Raw genomic sequence first — 17,929 nt, 5'->3', positions numbered from 1 at the left:
GGCAAATTGAGGTTTAGCAATTGATGTACTTCCTGCTGGTTATAAAAAAATATTCATCATTTGTTCTCCCTAATGTGAACAGGAGTAGGTGGTTTTTGACAAGTTGAGCAACCTCTCAAACCATGAACTGCGGATTGGATGTGGTTTTCTGTCTCTCCTGCTTTATTGGGAAGTGGATCAGCTCTCATGTCTGATAGCTGATCCACAAAGGTGGGTTTTGGATTTCCTGGTATAGTAGAGGAGACTCTCCTTTTTTAGTTTACGAGCAAATCCATCACTAATTTATTGACCCAATGAACTGACTTTATCTTCGATATATCACTCTTGTCACTTCCTCATCTTTCCTGTTCTAATCCTGATACCACATCTGTCTTTTCTTCTCTCGCTCTTCCTTTTGCTCTCTCGCTTGCATTGCTTCTCTTTCTCTTTTTTGCCTGCCAATCCCTGTGTTTTTCCTTGCAGTTGCTCATTCCACTCTATCTAACGGAAGGAGAGTCTCTGGTTTTTTTTTACACATGATAAAGTTTCCCATGGGACCACTCGATCTATCAGGTCAGGAACCATGCCTGACTGGCATTATTTCTAGCTAAGGTGGCCACTGAGGGGGAATCAATGGGTGCGGTGGGGGGGGGGGGGAGATAACTGTGCCTGCAGCAGTGGGAAAAATGGGAAACAGGTGTTGGCAAATCCCAGCACCTGCCCTCATTATCGCACCAGAGAAAATGGAAAATTTCACTTGAACACTGGATCAGAGAAATACAAAGCTAAGTGGGGAGGAAAGGAGGCTGCATCTCAAGGAGTCCCTCCAGAACAATGAAAGACCCAAAGTCTGGGGGATGTAACTATGACAGTGAATAGTTTCCCATAAATATACTAGTCTTCTTCCTGAGGATCTCAAAGTCCCCAGAATCGCTTTCTCTTACTGTCACTGATGCCATGAGAGTAACAATGGTACTTTGACATCCAGTTTGCTTTCTTCAATTTCTTCATCTTAGCATTCTCTTTTCATATTCATTCTTATCAACTTTGTTTAGTTCATTCCACGGTTCCTGCCTTACTCCCTCGTGGTAAACCAAAGTTATGATTGCTAATACAACTTCTATGATAGAGTTACAGTAACAGGATCTTGCGGTCTGAACATGCTTCTTGCTCCCCCCGCCTTTATCCTAAACACAACTAGGGAGGGTCAAGTCTGCGATGTTTTGCCAAATTACATCACCGCTTTGACTTAGATCCTCTTATCTGACCATTGTCATTCTCAAGGCTACCCTCACAGCTTACTACACTCTAAGGCTTTAATTTAGCTACATCACAAACACCGTTAGGATTCTGGAAGAGCCTCAATGACATGTTGAATAGCATCTGACAGGAGGAGTCCCTTACTGGCACTATCTCATCTATCAATTTACGATTGATTTATGATTCCTATCAATGTGATGTTCTTGGTAAAATACAGATGGCTTCATAATATTGCTTTCCCAAATGACTGCTTGCCTCCAACTATCCCGTTTGTCGCTGTCCTATGCAGGTCCCTGCGTGCTTTAGCTGGTCAGTGGGGATGACCTTCACCCTTTGGCATTATATACTCTCGCCATCTACTCATAGCCTTCATCACTCATCCCTCTCAGGAACACACACATACAAACACACAGCATCACAATAGAAGTTGGGCAATCGTGGTGTTTAGCAGCAACAACATGAAAATATAAATAAACAAGATTAAGACTGCAAGTCTTAAAAGCCTAGTTCATCAAATGTATAACCTTCCAAATTCAATTCAATTCAATTCAATTTATTAAATTTATAGGCCGCCCAATCCCGATGGACTCCGGGCGGCTTACAAAGAAGGAAGAAAAAAAAAAAGAAAAGAAAAAGAATAGTTTAAAATTCACAACACACATTCGTTCTTATAACACTAAGGTCAACAGCCCCAGGCCTGCCAGAACAGCCAGGTTTTAACAGCTTTCCTGAAGGCCATGAGAGTGGGGAAGGTCCGGACCATACAGACCTCATGAAATTCTAAGAAAATGGGAATATATCTGTTTGTAACACTTTAATCTTACAGCTACAGCCCCTTACACTTCATCAAACAAATGCTATAGAGAGGCCTCCAATACCTGGGAGAGATTCTTGGGAATCCAAAAGGTTGCAGTGAGAAAAAGGAGAGAGAGAAAATGGTGCAAGCAACAACCTGATGAGAATTGATCAAATGCAACCAACCTCTGCATGCATATATAGGATTGCACTGCAGAACTCTCTGATCAAGTTAAAGAACACATTATTAATTCTCCTTTTTCATTAGCCATTGCATATGAATGCTTTTTTTGCACTATTTGGCAGTTTATAAGTATTATTACAATAAGCATAGGCTGACAAATTAATGAACATAAACACGGGACACAAATAGATACTCCACAAATATAAAATGCGGACTCGGCAGCTTTAAGTTCATGTAGTTGAAAGAGAAACAATGACTTCATGGGGAGCAAGTTTTGTCTTGAAGTGAACAATTAATGCCTTGGTACTGAATATTACCCCACAATAAAAATTAAGAAGACAAAAAAACCCTTGTAGCTTCAGGCTTGTTTCTTTTGTGTATATATTCATATACAAATGAATACTTTGTGACAGCATTTATGCAGAAAGAAAGAAAAATTAAAGAAAGTTAAAACTAGAATATATTTTTCCTCCCTGGAATGCTGCATGTTTTATATGAATAAATAAATGGCAATCAAGATTGGTGAGGGTTCTAAGAAACTTGGCAGGTTAAGAGGCTAAAGTTCTAAAGCTGAGTTAGCACGCTAATTATACAGTTGGTGTTTTAAATAGTTCAAAATCAACTGGTTTAATTGTACACCAGGGCACAAGGTTGATCATTAAGGTTATTATTGCTACATTTCTAGAATGACTTTTTTAAACTTTTGTTCAATTATGTCTGGTTTTTGGAAATGGCCTGGCCAAATCCCTGCAGTTTCCTTAGCAATATTTTTCAGAAGGGCTTTGTCATTTCCTCCTTCTTAAGTCTGGGAGAGAGTGACTGACCCAAAGCTGGCTTTGGGTCTAAAATGGGACTAGAACTCATGGTTTCCCTGTTTCTAACCTGATGTCATAATATTACACCAAAGTGGCTTCCAGAGTAATTGATTACCGGTAGTATAATTGGGTGGTTTTAATTTAGTATTTCCATAGTTTCTCACCAACTTTGTCCATGAAACCTCTTTTCATTTCATACTCATCAACGGACAGCAGTGTTAGGGCCAGAGCTATGGGGCAAGGGGCACCCTCTATGCTGACTGGGAGCATGCATAGAGTTCAAAAATAATAAACAAGACCTCAAGCTAACACCCCAACTAAAGTATTAAATCGAATTGCTATTTCCACTGTCTCCCTTCTCTTCTGTGTCTGGGCTCCATAGTTTGCTGGTCAGAGCATCCGTCCTGCGTTTGTGGGTTGAACTGAGCTCTTTGACCCCCACCAGAAGAGAGACGGAGGCCCAGTGTAATCCTTGTGATCCATGGCTCTGTCTACAGCTGGGCTGTAAAGATTCACTCATTTCACGCCTTTTCATCTGCAAATGTACTGATTGGAATGGTGTGATGGCATCTCATTCACTGCTAAGAACCTCATATTCTCATCTCAAACCATATAGAGACTCTTAGGATAGCTGGCTTTCCAGGTAGCTTCTTATACTTTTATGTAGAGACAATATTCTCTCTGCAATATTACTCTCAAATATGTGATTTTTTTTTAAAAAGTAAGCATGTGATGCATATTTTAATAAATTTGATAACAGAAATGAATTCCATTATACAAAATTCTGCAACTTTTTCATTAAAAAAAAACACAAATATAAGCTTTCCATCCATTTGGTTATGGTAGTTTATAAATTTAATACACATATTTGAATGAGAACTCAGAAAGGATGTCTGAAAAAAAAATCACAATTATTATTTCTTGACCAGGAATATTCCAGAGACATACAACTCCTGATTTGGAACAGGAGTTGGTAATAATTTCAGCAGGATATAAAATCTAAAACCTGCTTTTTTCAAATGTAAAGTTTATTTTAGAGATTGTTATTTCTAGGATTGTAAAAAAACCATATATATTCTAAATTGGCCCTCTACAGATGTTACTCTTTGATTTTCACAAAACATATTAGGAAACATGTTGGTCTTGAAATATACCAAATCTGGGCCATTGCCACCGCATCATCACGCATGAAGTTGTTTGACTTCTGGTGCCTTGCAGATGATTGGGAAAGGCTCAGGGATGGGATTCAAAATTTTTACTACTGATTTTGTGGGAGGGCTTGGTGGGTGTGGCAGGGGAAGGATACTGTAAAATCTCCATTTCCTCCTGATCAGCTGGGGCTCGGGAGGCAGAGAATAGATGTGGGCGGGGCCAGTCAGAGGCGGTATTTACCGGTTCTCTGAACCACTCAAAAGTTCCCTCCTCCAGAACCTGCTGAATACAATCGCTGGAAAGGCTTGTACATTTGCTTAGCTCAGTTGGCCTTGACTGCAACAGTTTGGAAATGCAGCTGATAGGTTACAAAATGTTTGGGAGCAGCACGGATACAGTGGAACATCTCCACCATTGGAGATTCCAGAGCTTCTGTTCCTTGTCCTCTTTCTCAGGACAAGGACCTCAGTCGACATCTTGCAGGGTGCGAATGGGAGTGATAGCCTGATATGTGCTGACTATCCTGCCACCCACAATGCCTTCAGCAGACAACTGTATGTCATGCTGAGGAGAAATGAAACCAATTATTTCATACTACGTGCAAATTATAAAGACATTACACAACTACAAATAGGTTTCTCACTACTGGGACAGCTAATATGGCATTATTCAGAATGAAGTTGTGGGCAGCAAAATGGACATATGTAGCTTTTGGATGCTATGGTGTCAATATACAATCCACTCATATCTGCAACCCCATCATATGGTTGACTTTATTCCAACATATCCAGTCCATCTGTTTTCATGCTACTAAAACTCTCCTGTTTATCTATTTGTAGCCTTCAAGTGAACAAAATGGTGCCTCATAGCGCAATCACCACAGGTAACTGGCTGCTGCTGGATGGGGGAGGGTGAGAGGGGGATGCAGGGGAGGCACTGGATGGTCAGAGAGGGTGCATGGGGTGTACAAGAGACACTGTGCCGATTAGGGAGGGTGAACAAGGGCGCGAGGGAGAACATGAAAGTGCAGCACAGGTCCGAGGCCATGCAGTTTGGGTAAAGTGTGCAAAATATGTTGCCATGGGTCAGGGAAGTTGTGCGGGGGAATGGTGCAGATTAGGGAATGCGCAGAGAGGGCAAGGGTTGTGACTTGTGAGTGAATGTGAGGGAGGGAAAGGAACGAACGGGGAGGGTGCACAGGGGGTGAGTGAATGGTTGGTAAGGAAATATATCTGAAAGAAGGACCAGTGGACCAAAGGTTGGCTAATCATTTCCAACAGTGCTTAACTTACTTCCACAAAGCCCCCAGAGAGTGATTGTGTCTTTATGAGTAAGCATTCATCTACACTGCTGTCAAGAGATTTGTGGCTGAGCTGACTTTTATTTGCCATTATCTTGGGTTGTATCTGTAATCACAAAGAATATTAATTTCATTCCTGAAAGAATTAGAAAGAATAGTAATTGCTTGATTCTCTAAACTAGGATTTAAGTACTTCATGGTTCCAGAGTTTGTACTTAATTTTGTAAGCTGGTTGAGAACCAAACATAAATTCCTACAGGATCATGCTTCCTGTCTCTTCTAAAGGATAGCGAAAACCGGAAGGTGTCCAGGAACACTTTTTCTGCCTAATGCATTTGATTAAAAGGCTTATTTTCATGAGCTGCAGGTCACTTCATCAGATGAATAGAATCCAAGCCTTTTAATAGAATTTGCTAATCAGAAAAGATACTGCCAGATTCCATCTGATTTTAATTTTGTTTCACTATATAGACTAACATGGCTCTCCTCTTACAACGTTTCGAAGTGGGAGCCAAGGTCAGCGTGACACGAGTAATTCTATCAACCACTTGTGTCCAAAGGTTCCCCTCTTTGGATAACCTGTTCTAGTTTCTGAGTTGGTATATTATTCAACATCTACATAAAATTGCCTCTCAATTGCCTCTCTGTTTTGGATGAGATATCATTATGATGATGCTGGTTTGTTTCTGAGTGCAATTCAAGGTGCTGGATATAATGCCCCACTATGTGTTTGCAAGTTCTACATACTCAGGATGTGTTAACGGTTTGGGCCTACTCATGGTCCTCACTTATTGTGATAGATGTGATAGGAAGGGGCTGGAAACCTACGAAGCAGACTAGACCAAGAAATATAAGTCTAAAAACTACTTTTTTTAGTAAAAAAGTAAAACAGGGCTACATGTCCATGGGGGTCACTGCAAATGACCATAAATGCAGACCAGTTACTGAGAACTTAAAATGTGGTCACATGACTATGGCATTGAAACTTTGGAACTGGGTCTAAGTATCCCTGGGACAGTCGATTATAACTTTGAGTAGTTGCTAAGTCAAGGACTACTGTACAAACCTGTTTGTAAAATTATAAAACAAAATGATTTTCATGTTAATTTAACCACTGGAAAACCTGAAAGATTAGGGTGGAATCAGGTTGTCATGGAAAAAAAATCTACCAATGTGATCACCAGGAGTTGAAAACAACTTGATGGCACATAATTGCATTAAGTTACATGCTGTATCAAATTTATTGATTTTTTAAATATGAAGTTAGTTTTTAATTTAATATATTGATTCTATGATTGTATGATACATATTTTCATATCTGAATTTTCAATTTTTCTTCCGAAAGAATTATTGGTGTTTTCCAGTAGGAAGAATAGAGAACCCAACCAGTTATTACAGGAAAAGTCAGTTTGATATATATTGTAGGAATGGTTGTAAAAGTCAACAATGACCGTATGGCATGTAGTCATCATAATCAATATTCAACACTGTAAAGGATAACAGGAAGAAAAGAAAAACCTACCTTTAAAACCTGTTTTATATTATTATAAATCATTTTCCAGAATTCTTGCAGTATTGCCAAGTGTGAAATAAAGATCTAATCTTTTTATTGCATTTGCAACAAGTTTAGAAAGCGAATTCTCTATTTTGACAGTCAAGTAATATACCCTTGGCAGAACATCAAACTGCTGGGGTTGTTATGAATGTCCTGAACGGACACCTCATGCAGGAAAGCAAACTCACATTGAAACCCAGCAAGACAAGAGACAATGTTGTTGGTTTTGTTCTTACATGATTTGGCCCCATGTAGTCCCAGGATCATGTATACGATCCTTACCAAAAGGAGGGTTTTCATCCCATGTAATACAGAGGAATTAGAAATCAGAGGAAATCTTTCTTTAAAGTTGCCCTTCACTAGGGAACAGCGTATCCCGAGTTATGCGGTGCCCCCCAACTGCCAGCCTTCTGAAAAACCAACCGATTCCAGCAAGCAATTGGTAGTTCATGATAGATGGTCTGTGTTGTAGGCTGGAGCCTTTATGAGATTGCATTTTATTATTTTTTTATTTGCATTTTATTATATTTTTATATAATAAAATGCACGTTTTACTAACAGTTGCTTAGCAACTATTCCAAGTTATGATGGAACACCCTCCCCCCCCAAAGATACTTATGACCCAGCTCCAAAGTTCTGATGGCCGCCCTTCTATGGCCATATGGCCCCATTTTGGGTGACTACACAGAGGAGAGCCTTTTCTGTTGCAGCTCCGACCCTGTGGAACGACCTCCCCGTTGAGATTCGTACCCTCACCACCATCCAGACCTTCCGCACGGCCCTTAAGACCTGGCTCTCCCAGCAGGCCTGGGGATAAGTTTTTAAATTACCCGCCCGAGTGTTGACTGTTGAATGCAAGTTGGTGTTTTATTATCTATCTTGTTTACTCACTGTTTGTCTTGTATTATTGCACCCCCTTCCCGTGATTGTAAGCCGCCCTGAGTCCCCTCAGGGAGAAGGGCGGCCTATAAATCGTAATAAATGTCTGAAAAAAAAATGTCTGAATGCTTGCCAACTAGTCCACATTTATACCTCCCTGCAGCATTCTGCAGTTCCCTGATCAGGATTTACAATGTTTTTGCAGAAAACCAGTGTTTACTTCAGTGGTCAGAATGCCGTACTTCAGGGCTAACTCACTGCCCACTGCCATGAGTTCAATCCTGACTGGCTCAAGATTGACTCAGTCTTCCATCCTTCTGAGGTTGGTAAAATGTGGACCCATATTGTTGGGGGCAAAAGGCTGACTCTGTAAACCGCATACAGAGGGCTGTGAAGCCCTGTGAAGTAGTCTAAGTGCTATTGCTATTTGGGAAAAATCACACATCGAAACAATGTGTTTACTGAATGACCGTAGATTCACTTCACTATCATGGTGCTTTGCTTAATGACTGCCCCAGAAAGCATTCGTAAAATTGAGCCAGTCATCTGACGATCCATTTTATAATTGTCAGATTTACCACTGTAATGGATAGGCTCTGTTATAGTCATAAGACAAGGACCACCTATAGAGATTATGCGGTTATTGTTTACCTACTGTTTTCTGACTATCATAAGAGTCCTTGAAGTTAATATTTCAAGAATATTTCCCATCTCTTATTGCCTTCCCTTAAGGCAGCAAAAATCTGATCCCAACTGCTGTTGGGCCCCCAAATATTTCTTTTTAGGCAAAAGAAATCTGCTAGAAACAATTACACACACACACACACACACACACACAAATTATACACATAGATATACAAATGTACATATACACACACACACACATACATAGAGGCATGCTTGCATTTAGGAAATCACAGAAATTACGATTTCTAAATACATTGCAATACTGTATGAGTTGTTAGTAATTCCAGTTAACTTGAAAAAAAATATTAGGTGTAGATCTCAAATAAAATAAAGCTACAAATATAACTCAAAATCAAGTTGTATGGATTCCATTCATAGCATAACCTAATTCAAAATTTTACCACGAAAATGTGGCCCAGTGGTGTGTGTGTTAGAAATTGAGTCACAAATCTAGCTGTCTTCTAAAATAACAGAGAAATAAGTACTTTCTATTTTCTGAACATTATGATAAAGCATACAAAGCAGACTCAAGAAATGTTCATATTTGCAGAGCAGGAATGGTAAACATTTGGCAGGTTCCAAGAAGATGATATACTAGTTTAAGCTACTGTTTTGACATTTCATTTCTACGCTGAGGCAAATATATGAGTCTTAAAACAACAAAACCCACAAAAATATCATAGACTTGCAAGAGATTTGAGAAATGCAATAGATTTCTCGAGAAAAATAGCTGATAGTGAAATTTAAAGCAATTAGGATAACAAATTCTGCTTTTGAAAAAGTGATCCCATTTGTCTTAGATTAGATTCTGTTCTGCTACAAATTCAAGGGATGAATTTACAGCAAGGATAAATAATAAGAAGCAAATGTTACAAAGAGAATTCCAGATGCAATTTCCAATACGAATATGAAGAAAACAAGAAACTCCCTCATTCTTCTATCTAACTGGGGGGAAAAGAGGCTGCTCAGCCGAGCCTTTCCCGTTTTTACTTGAAGATGTCAGGAGTTGAATTTGAGTTATTTATATAAGAACAGATGCTCTCTATATACTGAAATATGGCTGAATATATATGAAACCAAACACAAAAAGGTTAAATCATGTCTTTGGTATTTCCATGTGCAAATTTCCAAAGCAGGAACATATCCACATCCTTGTTTGTGCTATGAAAATGCAGACATCCTTAAGCTATGAGAATGAAAGAAATATGCACACTTTCTTTCAGATGTTAATTACAGGTGTACAGACTACGTCTTTCTTCTTGCATTCGACCACAGCAGAACTCAAAGTTTTCTCAGGGATGTAACTCTCAGGGTTGATCCTGGGAAAAGAGCTAGAAAGGTCAGGATCTTTATCTTGTGATGGTGCTGGTAGTAGCTGTGAGTTCTTTACCCCATTCCTCAGAGGAGAGAATCTTATGACTTCAGCTTCCAAAACAATTTTTTCCTAAGGAACTGGGCAGAAATAGCCTAATATGCTACTATTTGTCCGCTATTACCTTACAAGTAATTACTATGTAAACCAGGGGTGTCAAACTTGGGTTGTTACAACATCATCACGTGACGTATTGCAATTCCTCTGCTTGCTAAACCGGATGTGGGCGTGGCCAGCTCGTGACCCATCCGGCCCACAGGTGGCGAGCTTGACCGCCCTGGTATAAATCTTATCACAAATGGTGCTGGGCATATTAAAAGGAAGAGTACAGAGCCTCGTAATCAAAGACGAATGATGAGTAGAAGAGAAGATAAATAAGCTGGGTTTTTCTCCCTTTCTGTTTTTCATTGCTTGTTGACTTTTTAATGCCTAGTGCAGTGATTCTCAGCCTGTGGTCTGCAAACCCTGGAGTGTGTGTGCTGTGATGTTGTCACGGGGGGTCCATGAAGGCTTGAAGAAATGTTATGATTTAAATTTTGAGTTAAATCTTGGGAGTGTGTTGCCACAAAGGTTACTTAAAAGGAGTCCAGAGTGAAGAAAAGGTTGAGAACCACTGGACCAGGGCACATAGAATGTCTGTGATCTGCTTTTACAGGCAAAGGGAAATAAGACATGTTTGATAAATGAAGGTGAATTAAGAATAAAGTAAATAATAAAAAGAAGATCTTTCAAAAGCACTATATTTCCAAAGCAAGTCTACAAACTAAATATCTAATCCTTCCCTTGTTTTCTTGTCATCATAACTTAATTATTCTGAGGACATTCAAATTCCATTTCTGTTTAGTGAAACTTTGCTTCATAAGCTGGCTTATTTCAGGCATTAAGCATACTTTTCCTCCCTGCTTACTCTACGAAATGCAACATACTGGTAGGATAATTACTGCCCCCCCTCTCTCCCTCCCTCCCCCTCCCTCTCTCTCTTTTTAAACCTACTGAAAAGGAAATGTGAAATCACATGTATCTAGGAATAACACAATGAGCACCCTACCTGGTCCGAGGCAGAACAGCATTTGTTTGCCATCTTCATCTGTAAAAAAAGAATAGAAAAAGGTAATAACACAAAATAACTGCAATTATATTGTCATTTATGAGTTTTATTCATAATTGCGTGGCTCTCATGGTAACCACGTGGTCCCAAGAAAATATCAGATTGAATTGAGGAGGCAACAACAGGATGCAGCAGATTCACCATAATCTATTCTTACTTCCTAAACTGAAAGACGCCACAGTCAGGGTAAGTAGTAGATTCAGAGTCCACTTTTCCCACAGAGGTTCAGGGAGGCATATTTAACATAACTTCCTGCATTTCTCCCTGTCCCACGGAAGTAATACTGTCAGATGGGCTGGGCTGAGATTAACTGGCCCCCAAACCCCACTAAACTTCCACAACTGAGGGTGAATTTGAGTTTCTAAGATCCTAGTCCATTACTTAAATAATGCCATGCAGCACTATTTAAGTAGAGGACTAGTGCAATGACTCTCTGGCTCTGGATAAAATCAGGAGGCTGCATCTGGATGGCAGAAAGCATTTCGTAAGCAACTTCAAAGCTCTATCACTTCTCTCCATTTTAACTGAAACAACTGAGAGCAATCAAATAACTAGGAAGCAGATTGACCCTTCAATCTTTCATTGTTGCTGTGGATACTCTCCTCCATTGGACTGAGAGGAGCTCCTGCCAATCATACTTGAAATGGAGCTTCTTTGAATCAGAATAGGATGCAATTTTCAAAAGAAAAAATACAGCACACAGAATAAGCAAGCAGTATCAATCCCATCAGTAACCACAGTGATTTTGTAATGATTGGCAGACTGTAGTAAATAAGCAGATAAGTATCTCAACTTAGTAAAGATTTTAAAGTAGATTGACCTGTGCAAGGTTGCATAGAAATCATTTCATTCAATATCCCTAGAAACCTGCCATGCTCATATCAATGTGGCTGTTTAAAACGTTTCAACAAAGCCCATGAGTTTCATACATGGTTCTATGCTCTATGGACACCATGTTTATCTTTTACTATATCCCGTCATACAAGTGAAGTAGAAAAAGACTTCATAATTTAGTGCAGGCAGTAACCCTATTTCTAAGCATTTATTTGTATTGATCTTTCTATAAGAGCAGCTGTATGATCTATGATATATTATGGCTCTTAATGGCATGCAAACAAAATTAACCTTAATAACTTGACCATCCTTAAAAGGATACATTAATCTATCTACTGTATATCTGGGTTGTTTCAACTGTGTTTATGCTTAAATGTGTCTATTCATTAAATATTTAAATAAATCTGATATTTTTAAATGCAAAAAACTGAATTTTAATTAGTGCAATCCTTCTGATGAGCCAAGAACCATACTGTAAGATCTGGAAAAAGTACGGAATCCAAAGAGAAACTCTTGTTTTGATTTACACAATAGTCCAGGAAATGCAACTTAGATCAACTAATCTAAAATGCATATAGAATTTCAATTAAATTCTCCTACAAAAGACATTTCACTGCTTCTCCATGGTATGGTATTGTACCATCTAATAAATTAGGCCCTGAAAGAGAAGCAGGACATAATTCTAATAATAACAGAAAGGGTTGTTATGTACTACCATTGATAAATATATCTTATATATTAATGATATTTTTTGCTAACAAATTTCAGAATTGTTTAATTGTTTGTTTGTGAGAGGGTTCTCTAAGTACTTAGCAAGCTGGAGCAGTACAATGAAATAATCACAATATCTAGATAAAATGGACTAAAACATGGAATTCTACAATAAAAATGTTTTAACAAGTGTTTCAGAGCAATCCTTGCTGAAAACACCATCATGTAAAAGTAAAACTTACGCTGCATATGAAATTACTGACTTTACAATTCTCTGGGTTGTTAACCATAAAGTATTAAAAGAAACAATGTAAGATATTCTCACAGGCTATATATAAAAATACAAAAAAGAGCAAACAGAACTTGATTCTGAGTAGTCCCGGTAGTAGTAGTAATAATAGTAGTAGTGGTAGTAGTAGCAGCAGCAGCAGCAGCAATAGGCTTAGAAGCTGCCCAGAATGACATAGTTGGTTTTTTTTAAAAAAAAAATTCAAGATAAATAAGGAACAAGTAAAAAATAGAGAACAAGATAGCAAAAGAAATATAATGGTATAATCTTACATGGCTATATCTGGAAATATGTCCCATATATCAAACAAGCCACCATCGTAAAAGATGTTGCCTTTGTCTTACAATTGTACATTATGACAATGATTAACATGCTAATTTAAAAACTTAAATTAAGAACTGCTTTTTTCACAGCAAATAAAAAAGTGTAACATATATTCTTTTGTCATTGTCAAATGCAAATTTCCATCCTAACTGATTTATGCTCTATAAACTTCACTGAAAGCTGCGCTGGAGGTAAGAGGGAAGGAGGCTGTCCTACTACATCTCTAATGAGGATAAATCTTCCTCTTAACAAGTCAGATTTGGCTTGGGGAGAATTATTTATTTAAATATAATAAATATTACATTTTATTAAATATATTTATTATATAATATAAATATTATATTGACCCTCTGTGGGAACTGTTGATAGATCAGACAATGCCTGTTTTGTTTTTTTGGGGAGTTGGATTTTCTATACTTGTTGATTGATTGATTGAAATTTGTCAAACAAAAACAAGAACAAGATAATAACAATACAATGACAGGGGCAATAGGCATATTGGTGCCCTTATGCCTGCCCCCTCTTCTGACCGCTTAAGTATGAAGCAAGGCCCCCAGAAATCAATTTGTGATTGAAACTGAAAATTCGTAGCTGAGACAACTGAATTAGGCGGGGCATTCCAGATTTTGATAACTCTATTACAGAAATCATATTTTTCACAGTCAAGTTTAGAACAATTTACATTGAGTATACGGTACTCAATGTAATTTACTAAATGTAAATTTTCATTTGCCTATACTGTAGATAAACTATGTGGACACATAGAATTTTCTCCACCCTGACATCAACATGTAGAAGAGGAACTGACGAAGAACATTAAAACTGGAAGAAGACACACCTCAAAGCTCTGTCTTTGAATTAATTGAGGTGCTGTTAATTGTCAGTGGTCTGTGTTAGTGTGTGTGTGTGTATTTATTAGTATGATCCTCAGCCTGAAGAATTCACTGCAGTATTAAACACTCTTGATAGAAGTTTAGGAACTCCAGGAGGCTGGTCCAATGTGGGTTGATACATGGAAGTTTTTCAACTTCCAAGTGGAATCTTGATCTGAGAGAATGATTAACCCAGAATCGCCCAGCCAACTTCTGTGGCTAGGACAAAGGTGGGGAACGGTGACCCTTTTATGACTTGTGGGCTTCAACTCCCAGAATTCCTGAGCCAAGCATGCTATACTAAAACTGGCTCAGGAATTCTGGGAGTTGAAGCCCACAAGTCATAAAAGGGTCACCGTTCCCCACCCCTGGCCTAGGGGAATGTTAAGACCCATGGCGTCATGATTTCTAGTGGAGTACCATAACCACTTCAGCACCCTAGCTATCACTCAAGGAGAGAGATTGAGATTATTATTTTACATTTCCAGTGCTGGTGTGATTGATGAGGATCTAAACAGTGAATAAAGAAAGACATTTTGGCAATTCATTAGTTGGTCTTAAACACACCATTTCCTCTCAATTCTGTTACCTGGCACCATTATTTTAACTACCTAGAAATGTAGAATATTCAAATCATACCATCATTATTACCTTAAACCCTTCCAACATCTCCTCCTTCGTGGTATAAGATAGAAATAATAATTGTAACCTAGCTTGGCCATGCAGAGCAGGGGGTTTCAGTGGTGGGTTAATGACAAAAGAAGCATTGTGTGGTTGTGACATAAGCCTTATCTCTTTTGTACATGTGTTATAACATCACCTGCGCACCCAAAAGGAGCAGATCTTGCTGCACTGCGTTACTTTCATTTTTTTGATTAAAATAGCAAGTTCATTGAAAGAGTATTTAAATGATGAAGGAGATTTTAGGTTTTCTAGAATTCTTCTGGATTTTTTTTTTAAAAATCCTCCTCAATGCTTAAATTTAAACATCTGTCCTCTGCCTTAAACCCCCCACCTCATTTTCCCAAAAAGAAATGTAGTGAAGTTACTGGTAAGCGGTACTAAGAGTAGAGAAGCTTGGAGCAGTAGCTCCTTTATAAATAATGAACTACACCAGAATGCTGCATTCATTTTAATCTGCTGGGCAATTTCTCTCAAAGAAAAAGTTTTTAGCTCAAACTGGGCAGGAATTCAGGTTGATGTGGCTCATTAAAAAGGATTCCCTACTGACTGATTTTTACTATATATAGTATTTCTCCTGCAATACTGTTCTATCTTTCTTATTCAGCCCCTTCACCTTTTTTAACACGAAGAGATTCAGAGCAATCTAGTTACAACAGAGCAATATTTGAGAGGTTCCCAGTTCACAATGGCACAATCAGAATAAAAATTGCAGCAAATGCATTTGGGAGAGAAACCTTCTCGAAAACCTCAATCCTTATGCATCAAATGCATTTTTAGAAATATATTAATGGTGCTCTAATACTTCTCAGTGAATAAGGTTATATCGGTAGGTAAATAACTGATGACCTGATTCATGAAAATCCTCTCTTAGAAAAACAATAATGGCACTAAAATATATACAGCATTTGGCAACAAACTGCATTGGAATCAATGGGATCTACTCTTGTTTTAGCACAGGCAAGATCAAACTAGAATCACCTGATAATGAAAAATAAATGCAATTCCATTTGATTGTGCCCCACAAGAACCAGTCATTCCCTCCAATGGAAAATTATGTTGGTACGAAGGAGAACTCAGATCAAAGCCCTCTTTAACAAAGCATCAGAGATGTCTTTAAGAAGCTCCTAAAGCAGATGAGATTTTGGTTCTGATAGCGTAATTCTGTTTTCCGAGGTGACCTAGCTCAGAGTGTAGACAGGCCAACCCTTAAGCCAGATTTGTGGAAATTTCCACCATCTGTGAAACAGAAAGGCCTGGGTTTTCAATTAGAAAAATGTTTCTTTCGAAACAGTCTGGCAAACGACAGTCTTCTGCTCATGTGTCTTACTTTTCAATGGAAAAGGTTTTTCCTTGCCAGAAGAGCAAAGTCCAAAAGAATCCAGAGTGACTGATATGCTGTTTTTGAACTTATAAGCTCTTGGAGAGAAACAAGCTATGTGTCCATGGAGCCGCCGCCTGTGCTGAAAAGAGAACCACGAGTTTTGTCCACGTGGTTTATTGTTCTCACCAGATTCTTTGAGAGGAGCTGCTGCTCCTCTTCATCACCAAACATCTCTGAAGATCCTCAATTTCCTTAGGCTTTTGCTCCTGCATCTGTGCCTTCTCATTCAACGATTTCCTCATTCAGCCTTACCTGCGCGTGCATAATTAGAACACAGGTCTGCCCTTGTTCCTATTGCAGTCTATAGAATTAAACGGATTTTACTTGGAATAAGAAAGGAGAACGTTTTGCCAGCAGTGCTGACAGTTTGGCAGGCAGCCAGGGACACACCATATGCTCCTTCCCACTCTGAAAATTCAGTATGACAAAATTGTCACAGAGTATTCCCCCAGGAACCCCATTGTGCTGGCCATTCTACAAGACGCAGCTATTCAGTCCCACAGCTAGACAGCTGCTCCTTCGTCAGAGCGGGTGTGGGATTATTTATTAATCCCGTTTTAGTCAATGGCTAAAGAGCCTTTGCTCCCAGTGTATCCAACTGAGCAGCGTACGACAGGCTCTAAACAAAACTCAGGCAATCTGCAGCCTGCAGGAGGGCTGGCTTTGCTAATGTAAATACTTACACTCCAAGTTCCAATCTTACAAACAGAAATTATGGGATGTAGCACCGTAGCTAATTATTTGAATAAAAAATGCCCTCTCCCAATCAGCAGGAAGGCAAAGTAAACTGGATAGATTAAGTCTTTTTTTTGGGGGGGGGGAGAAAAACCCCCTTTGAATTCTATTATCATGAGTATGTAATTGGGATACAACCATGATCTGGATGGTGGTTATTTGTCTACTGGTTATAGGAATGTAGGAAAGGAATGTACACATTAAAATGAATGAATTCAGTATAAATACATTTTAAATAAAAAAATAGTCACTAATGCTGAAGGACTATAGAAGGAGTTTTATTCATGGGAATCTTATTCTACTTCGTTATCAACTTTTTTCAAGAAAAAGTGAAGAAAACATACTACCAGCTTCTATAATCCTTATATGAGTCAGGCAGAGTGTGTCAAGGGGTGGGGTGGGGTGGAGGGTGAGCGGTGCGTTCAGGACCAAGGAGGGGGAAAAGGGAAGCTATGCAGGTTGATGAGAGTTCAGGTGTGTGCAAGAGCCACAACGGAGGTAAGAAAGAATACAGTGCAGAGGGGACGGTATGCCAAGGTATCGGGTGGGTTGAGAAGGGTGCGCAAGGGTACAACTTGGGTTGAAGATGGGCTGTGGGGGTACAAATAGGTCAGGAAGAGTACACAGGTGTGCACAAATAGCTGGTGTGCCACAAGTGCAGAAGGTGAGCAGGTGGGGGGAGCCAGCAGGGAATGTAGCAAACTTCAGCCGTGTGATTGCAGAGCCCTACAACCATTTGCAAGTGCCAACAGGTGGCAAAGCACCCAGAGGGCTGGTCATCACCACCATCCATTCAGTACCATTGTATCTTCACATGGTTTCTGAATGAATGGTTGCAGATCAAGGGCTACCTGTAGAGAGTAAGATGTTTCTTCCGTATGCACCCAACTATTTATTCCACTCCTAAACGTATCCTATTCAATAAAGCAATCACAATTTAATTACACTATTCATATTCAAATGATCAGAGTAGCAGAGTGTGATCATTTGTCTTCTCTGTATAATGTTTCTCT

General features: G+C 39.0%; 1 protein-coding gene across 4 annotated transcripts in view; it reads right to left on the bottom strand.

Annotated features, from left to right (window-relative positions):
* The window catches only part of SNTG2 (syntrophin gamma 2), a 228,335-nt gene that overhangs the window by 50,691 nt on the left and 159,715 nt on the right, over nucleotides 1-17,929 (bottom strand). For all 4 annotated transcript variants that reach the window (XM_032213408.1, XM_032213409.1, XM_032213410.1 and 1 more), the window contains one exon: nucleotides 11,027-11,065. In XM_032213408.1, coding sequence (XP_032069299.1) covers nucleotides 11,027-11,065 — 39 coding nt within the window. The remainder of the gene's footprint in view (nucleotides 1-11,026; nucleotides 11,066-17,929) is intronic.

The sequence above is a fragment of the Thamnophis elegans genome, chromosome 3 (genome assembly GCF_009769535.1).
Source record: "Thamnophis elegans isolate rThaEle1 chromosome 3, rThaEle1.pri, whole genome shotgun sequence".
In the NCBI taxonomy this organism is placed as follows: Eukaryota; Metazoa; Chordata; class Lepidosauria; order Squamata; family Colubridae; genus Thamnophis; species Thamnophis elegans.
Note: the sequence above shows the minus strand (reverse complement) of the source record. Positions and strands in the feature narration are given on the sequence as shown.